Below are 8316 nucleotides of genomic sequence, written 5' to 3' on the forward strand. Positions count from 1 at the left end.
GCACTGTAGCTATTATTTTATCTTGTGGCCATCCATTTACAGTAGCCGTCCTCAACCTCAGACCTTTCAGATGTGTTGGACTACAGTGCCCAATGTCCCCAATAAGCAATTGGCTATGGTGATTGGGGATGGTGGAGAATATAATTCTATACATCCAAAGTGTCCCAGGGTGGTGACCCCTGATCAACAGTTTTAAATGGTTACCTCTTCTTTTGCTGAACTATAGAACAGTGCACCCACATCATATGCGGCTTTCAGCTTAGGCTAAAAGCCACGTGGCAGAACAGGCAATGGCACGCATACTGTGTGCATGAGCGTCAGTGTTTTCAATGGGGCTCGAGCATACGTGGTATTTGCCTTACACGGGGGGGGGGGGGGTTAATATAGGTTCATTTTCAATGCATGTTAGCACCCAGTGGTTCCTAAACTTTGATCCTCCAGAAGTTTGGGACTGCACACCCTAGAATTCCTGGATATTGGTCACTTTGGCTGGGACCTCTGGGATCTGAAGTACAAAATATTTGGAAGACCAAAGTTTGGGAACTACTGCTGTGTGCCATCTGTAGAGTCACTGCTCCTGACTCTACACTAAGCCTGTGCCTCCAGCAACACATTGTTCATCTAGTATTCTTTTGCTAGGCCTCATTTCACTACTCTAACTGCATAATTATAGTGAAAAAATAAATTTCAATGAGGCTAGATCTGGTTTAGGGATGACCATGAGCAAAGTGGCTTAGCAATCCCACCTCCATCACGGATGACACCCCTCCCAAAGTCTGCAGGAGGAAGGGTTACTGGGTATCATGATACAGCTTCAGGGGGCCTTCATTTTCTTTATGTTCTTGCTGTTGTTTTCAGACTTTATATATGGACCAATTTCAAACATTCTGTCGGAGGATTACCAGTAAATAGCAATACAATAACTATGAGGAATAGCATACCTTTTCTGAGAGGCAATCTAATGATGGTAGCATTATTTTTCCCACAATTCATTGGACCAACATGGCTTCTAGTGCAAAGGATTTGGCTGCTATAAAACTATGGTCGCTGCTAGAGCAGGGGTAGGCAAGTTCAACGGGTCCAAGGGCCAATTAATTTTCCTCCACCATCAACTATAGATCACTCCTGTACAACCAAAATTTCAGCAGACCAAAAAAAAAAAGGTTAAAAGCATTTTAATTGCTTTTAGTAATTTGCCACTGAATTTTGGTGATCCTGAGGCTACAAAAATAAGCTTGATGGCCTCACACAAGCCTGTGGCCCAGAGTCCTAGTCCATCCCTGAAACAATTACACGATGCTGGTTTGGGCTCCTATCCACCACATTAAGCCTATCAACATCCCAACATCAACTGTTTGTAGTTACAAACCTCAGCCAAAAATGTCTACCATTCTAAGTGGGTTTTTGAGACATGAGAAGATTTATTGACCACTGTATTGGAATTAGCAATGCCAAAGCTTCTCTTATGCTAGTCTAAACTCCAATATCTTATGCCTGCAGGTCCAAGGAGCTTTGAAGAGGCAGTGGATGCAGTATAAGACCCAGTGGGGCCAAAGGCGCCGAGAACATTGCTCTACACGATCTACCTCCTACACAGCAACATCTATTACAGAGGTCCCGATTTACCTGTATCATCACGATTCCAACAGTGAACAGTTTAATGGAAAGTATATAGATGACTCTGAACTGGTTGCCCTAAAATCAGGAGAGACGTCTGCCTAGCTTTCAAAGAGCAGGCGCTGCTTTCTATTTGTGCAAGGAGAAAAGAAGGAAAAGTCGGCAAGGTCGCTGCAAGAGGGTGCTCGGTCAGGGGACAGGACGCATCATGTGCAAACTACAGAAACCCGGCTTTCTGGTAGTGACAGCTCAGAGAGAGTATGAAAGATAGAAAAGTGGACACTGGCTCCAACTGTCAGATGCTGCATTAAGGGTGAAAAGGGACCAAAGTTGGACTTACCCAGTGAGAAGCACAGGATTTCATCTGTTCCTAATCTTGGTCATATTGAATGAAGATACAGTATTAAGAAAAAATGTCCCGTAGATGTACCACTGGGAGATGCCATGCTTTCTTCAAGTGGATCTTTGGTACTGAAACTGAGCTAAATGCAGATAAAAGACAATTCACAGCTATTTCATTAGATACTTTCCTTTCACACTAGACATTGGAACCATAAATATGAGTTATTTGTCAGTGTCTTGGAAAGCTTTTATTCTTTGAATATCAGTCAGCTCAAATGCTTTCTTAACATTTTTTGCACTTAGAGCAAAACAATAAAACTTCATTACACTGTATTTAAACCCTCACTATCTCAAGAGGATGTCATTCAGTATTATTCTGACATCCAGCACAAGACAGAAATGAAGGTAAACTATTTATTGTGTCACAAACTTTCAAAAAGAATGGATTAACCATAACCTAAGAAACACAGTGTTCTGTCAGAAAGTCTCATGAGAGGACCAAGAGACTGTGTGGTTTTTCAATGTGCTGGATTAATCATATATAGGGAAATTTTCAGCCATATTTTTCAGTCCAACAATCAGACATATGGAACTTTTTTATCTATAAATAAACTGTGAAATGTTCTTGGATATTTTTTTCTTTATAATCTTACATATCTCAGCTTCTAAATATTCAGCATATACAGGTATATCACAGTTAATGAAGTAGATATGTTCTTGGGTCTTATTTCTTAAACAGAAAATTTGGTACTAGAGGTGGAAACAATATAGGAAGAATAGGATTCTGTTCCAGGAATGATTGCTTTCTTTCACTACCCTCCACTCTCCTTCTGATTTCCATTTCCATATCCAGGGGTGGCCAGGTTGGCCATACAGCAAAGTACAGTATCAGCCAAAATCCACAAAACAATCAAGGATTACTGTTTTGTGGATTTGGGGTGATATTGTACTTAGTTTTCCCACTGAATAATTATGTTCCTTTTGGAATGATTGCTCAGAATCCTGGTGGTGACATACACTAAATGCAATAGGGTGCACAGCAGTATACATCACTTGTGAGAGGTTGTGTGGAAGGAGGTATTCAATACATCCTCAGTATTCAATACCTTCCCACACAATACACACACACTGAAGGCAGCTTCCAAGCACCACAATGTGCTCCCACAATCACTTCAGGGGCAGGAGAGAATTGATGGGACAAGGCAGGGGCACTTAAGTGGCATCTGGTTGCAGATCTGACATCAGGAAAAGAGAACAGCTGCTGCCCTCCATCATGTAGTCGCTGCAAATCTGGCAATGTACCACCTGCTCTTCTGTCTCAGCTATAGAGCTACATCCTTGCCCATGTACCACCATCTTGCCTTGGCTATTGAACAGCCATGGAGACCTGCTCTGCTGCTTGGAAGCAGCCTTCCACGTGGGGGATATAAGAACTGGAATTATAACCATCATGTTTTTCTACCTATTGTATATTGTTTCTATTACAAAGCTACTGCTGAAGACTTTTCATGCAGTATACATTTTGTATAACAAAAAGTTATTTCTGAAGACTTCCATGGCCAAAACTGTGCCTGAGCCAGGCAGGTCTTCCAGTTCTGGGTGAATGTTTTGCTGTCCCTACATTAAGATCAAATACCAGTACATCCTTCATCTTTTCCTAACTGTTCAAACTATGAAGAATGTGATAAAGAGACTGCAACTGAAAAATAATAGACGTACATCAAAGAAGGCTTGAATAAGATGGCACACCCAAGCCCAACTGAGTATGTTTATAGAGAAACTTAACTGAGATCTGACCCTTGTTGCAGAATGAAAATAGCTGTTTCAGTGCTATTGAACTGGACATCTTAGTGCAAAATTACACACTTTGGTTTAATTCCTAAGATAACTTACAGCTCTGTTGCTGAGTGAGCCACACTGGCTTCAATGGTGTGTTTTATTAGGCAGGTAGATATTACATTATATTGCACACCTAAAGAAATTCAATAGGTCTCCACAACAGCTGCCTACACACCCAGAGAAACCTATCTAGAGATGTGTGTATTTGTGGGGTACCTGATATGTGATGGGGCTACTTGCAAGGGTGCAGCTGGTTAAGCACAAATGGGTCCAAAATCTCTTGAGCCAGATTTTCCTGATATACAAGAATGAATAAAACTTAAATAAGAGGCTATTTCAGACCTCTTCTCTACCAAGGCTATAAAGAGACTAAAAGCTTATGCCCTGTATCAGTGAAAATATCTGAACATCCATCTATCCGTTGTATGCTGACATGTTATAATTAAACTGGTTCCACTGAAATCCTTCAAAATTGATCCATTCTCTTTGTTTTTGCTGTTAGTGCATTGACCATACTATTCAATTAAGGTTCAGCCCATTTGTAATTCTTCACTCATAATTAAAAGGAATGCAACACAGTCCTTTTAGTTACACATGAGGAGGCACTAATGCTATCTTAATGTTAATTAAGGCTGTGCCCCTCCCCCCCCCCCCCCCTTTTGGGGAAACTGCAAGTTTATGGCACAAAACTGCATATACACATCGTATTTTGGTGGACAAGAAAAATTAACACACTCTGTCTTGATAATGATACATTATTTTTGTGCAAAGCTCAGCATATTAAGCCTTTTTTGTTAACACGCTTCTCGGCCTTTTGGCTAAGATCAAGTGTGTGTTAACACCTTTTCATCGAAGATAAATAATATATAACAATCTGTCAGATTTCTGCAAACATACAGTTCACCAGCCTGGAGAAGACAAGTACTGGCAGAAAGCAGAAAGTGTGAGGAAAGCAAAGTGTGACATACCACAAATATCTTTCTAGTTCTCAGTGCTCTATGGCAACCAAAATTTATAAAATGAATTACATATATCACTTTAAGTACATTGGGGAATTCACCAGCTAATGTATAAATCCCACAGCCATTATCACCATGTTGTGGTTGTGCTCGAATTATATAAATCAAACCCTTGCATTTGAACCCTGGTGTCCAGAGTTGTCCAAAACTCAAACCACTATATCACACTGACTTTCTTTTGATATAGCCTGTGGTATACATATTTTAATTAGTAATAAATAAATAAATATGGTCATTAAGAAGCTGACATTCCAAATTAATGGTAAAAACATGAATGTTCCTTTTGTTCATATAAATTATTTTTTTTCTTTTTTAAATTAACTGCTTTGCTTTCATCCCATCAAAATGTTGGTGGCTTCATGCAAGATGAACTTTTAATTTCTGTGAGTAGAATGTGTTGTTCTGTTGCATTAGGCACCTTATTCAAAAAATTAACAAAGCGATCTTTTTTGAAATAATTAAGTAATTTATCCAAAAATGCTCATTTGCAGCTAGAGCCAGAACTAAAATGTCAGGTCTATTAATATGGTCATTAATGTGGTCTAATCAAATTTTGAGAGCAAAGGTCTCACAACTAACTCTACCCTGCCTTACTCATGCCTGTCTCCACTGTTGGAGTAAGTATGCGTTTAAAGGTCTGAAGAAAAGCAGAACCTGGAGAGAAGAGAGGGGCTCAGTCTTTGTCCCATTTCCAGTGACAGAGACACAGCTGCCTTAAGAGAGAGTAGGTAGAACAAAAAATGTAGTCATTTTCAATAAAAATGCAGAGCTCTCACTCAATACGATTGCCAAGGCATTTCCCCCAAACGACTCTGTGTGGATTCCTTAACTTGTGATGATGATTGTTTCAGACAAAGGTATGAAGGTTTAATAGCTTTGCCAGCTCTGATCACAGTTGATCATGATCGATGGCTCCACCAAAAAATGGTGTTTCAGTTTTTGTGACACCTATTCAGAGCTGCCTAAAAAGTGACAAAGCTGGAGATATTTCTGACTTTGAGGAAAAGAACACAGTAGGACGACATATCAGGATTTTTTTTAAAAATGAAAAATTCACCACAGTTTATAAGGAATATAAGAAAAAGAATATGACTTCAAAGTAACATTGTCTCTATATATTTTACCTGTACTTTGCTTTAAGTATTGGAATTCAGCATTAGGATACACCCATAGCATAGACCTTCCAACATTTCACAGATGGAAACTGGGACAATACAGCCAAGCAACACCAGAGCGTGGATAAGATGCCAAAGTTATTACAGTAGATGCTTGTTATCCTCTGAAGTTTGGTTCCAGGATCCCCTGTGGATAACAAAATCCATGGATGCTCAAGTCCCACTAAATATAATCATATAGCAAAATGGTGTCCCTTATATAAAATGGAAAATCAAGGTTTGCTATTTGGAATTTATACTTTTTTTGAATATTTTCAAACTGTGGATGCTTGAATCCATGGATGAAAAATCTGTGGATAAGAAAGGCCGACTGTAATAAAGAAGCACATACAAGCTTGGAGAGGCTTCAGCAGTTTGCTTTTGCCTGAGTCTACTGGGAAGGGCAAAATTAAGCCCCCTCCTCTCCTCTTTCCCCCACTAATTCAGTAAAACTACTTTTACACAATGAACTCAGCTTGCATCAATGGAAATAAGACAAGGACAAAAGGAAAAAATGGAAGGATAAGAGAGAAACTGGGATATTTTTTAAAGTAGCTGGATAAGTAGGGTGATATAGGAGTAATCAGGATTCTTGGAAAGTATGATATTTGTCCCCCCCCCCCCCCCGCTCAATGTTGACCTACAGCAATGTATAGGTGGGTAGTCAAAAATATGTGTTGACTTCGCTGGACAAATCTTGACAAGAAAACCCCATAATTGGGTTGCCTTTGGGCCGCCATAAGTCAAGAATGACTTGAAAGCACACAACATACATAGACAGAGAGAGAGAGAGAGATGTTATGGGTTTTTATCTATGGAGTTTATCACGTGGGGAAAATCGGGGGGGGGGGGGGGTCCTGGGAAAATTGTGTGATAATGGGAAGATTTTCACACACATTGTAATTAAAGAGGACTTATCCTAGCAATAACCAGGTAATAACCAGCAACAAATCATTCACGAAATTTCCCCATGAATGATTTGTTGCTGGTATTATCTGGTTATTGCCGGGATAAGTCGTCTTTAATTGCGACATCGTGTGAAAATCTCCATGCACTCGTGTGACTTCCATGGGATATTGACAGTTTAAACCCCCAATTTTCCCCATGTGATAAAGTCCAAAGGCATACCAATTAACTGCAGTGAAAACTGGAATCAGTGAATGAACTAAATCATACAGCTAAATCAAGCTGGATTACTTGTACTACATACCCCAAGGCTAGAAAAATATCTGTCTCTCTGATAAGAAATAGCTATGCTTTCATTTGTGGACACACTGGAATGGTGCACACTGATTTTAGCGTTTCTGATGATGCTGGATATATAAAAGACAAATAGGAGAATTGCCTTGTAGGGTTTTAGCAGTGAAATAACTGCCTGCCTTCTTCTGTAAGGAAATCAGACATGTTGTGAAGCATGTGTACCTGAATTCACAGTTCTGAGAGCTCCAAGGGTTCATGTAAGGATTCTCAGCTACTCTTCCACAACAGCTTGTATTAAAAAAAATTAAGTTTTCTTTTGCAAGCCACCTTGGAGGCAAAAATGTATTAATGATAAAGAAACAACATCAAATGTAAATCAGATTTCATACCACCTTCCTCCTTATTGGTAAGGAGTGTTTAGAATCATTACAGTCATCCAAACATCTTGAGAATCATCAGCAGATGTCAATGGGAAATTGTTCTGAAACTGGAAATCAGATCACACTGAATATGGGTGACCTTTGTCTGCAGCACTCAAGATCAGCAAAAGAAATTATTATTTTGCTGCCATATGTGGTATGTGGATGACATATTCTGCATTTGGCAACATGGATCCCCTCAAAGGATCTTTATACAGACCTGGCAACACTGCCTTGAATTATCTCTAATTCTTCCTGAGGAATTAGCCTTTTCTTTCTGTCTAAGACATTAACATCTGCAACATTCAGAACCTGGTGCCACCACTAATTCCCCATCTGCCCCTTCTCATTGGATCCAGATTGAATCATATATAGAGAAGACTCAGAGAAATCAGCAGACTTTAGGCAGTCATGACAAAACCTGGATCCAATCCACAGATAGCAATTTGCAAATATTGGCTCTTGTCATGATCCCTAGGTAAGCCAAGGCACAGATTATAAACGTCTATGCACATTCTCAGTAGCTCCACATACTGCACCACTAATATGTACTCCATTTATTTATCATGGATCTTTTGGAGGTATGATTGAGGAGTTATGTGAAACCACTCTTCATTCCTTTTCATAGCTACTCCTTACTTGGAAAAAGAAGGTGGTAAAGGCAAAAGGACTGCTAACATTCAATAGAAGGGATGTAGAGATGGAACAAAGTCTCAGGGTATTGAA

General features: G+C 39.6%; 1 protein-coding gene across 1 annotated transcript in view; it reads left to right on the forward strand.

Moving 5' to 3' along the window:
- The window catches only part of CALCR (calcitonin receptor), a 79626-nt gene extending 75401 nt beyond the window's left edge, over positions 1-4225 (forward strand). The window contains exon 12 of the mRNA XM_089531389.1: positions 1501-4225. Coding sequence (XP_089387515.1) covers positions 1501-1722 — 222 coding nt within the window. The 3' untranslated portion in view covers positions 1723-4225. The remainder of the gene's footprint in view (positions 1-1500) is intronic.
- The last annotated feature ends 4091 nt before the right edge of the window (positions 4226-8316 follow it).

The sequence above is a fragment of the Sceloporus occidentalis genome, unplaced genomic scaffold (assembly GCF_023333645.1).
Source record: "Sceloporus occidentalis isolate IW3139 unplaced genomic scaffold, rSceOcc1.0.p SCAF_7, whole genome shotgun sequence".
NCBI classification, from domain to species: domain Eukaryota; kingdom Metazoa; phylum Chordata; class Lepidosauria; order Squamata; family Phrynosomatidae; genus Sceloporus; species Sceloporus occidentalis.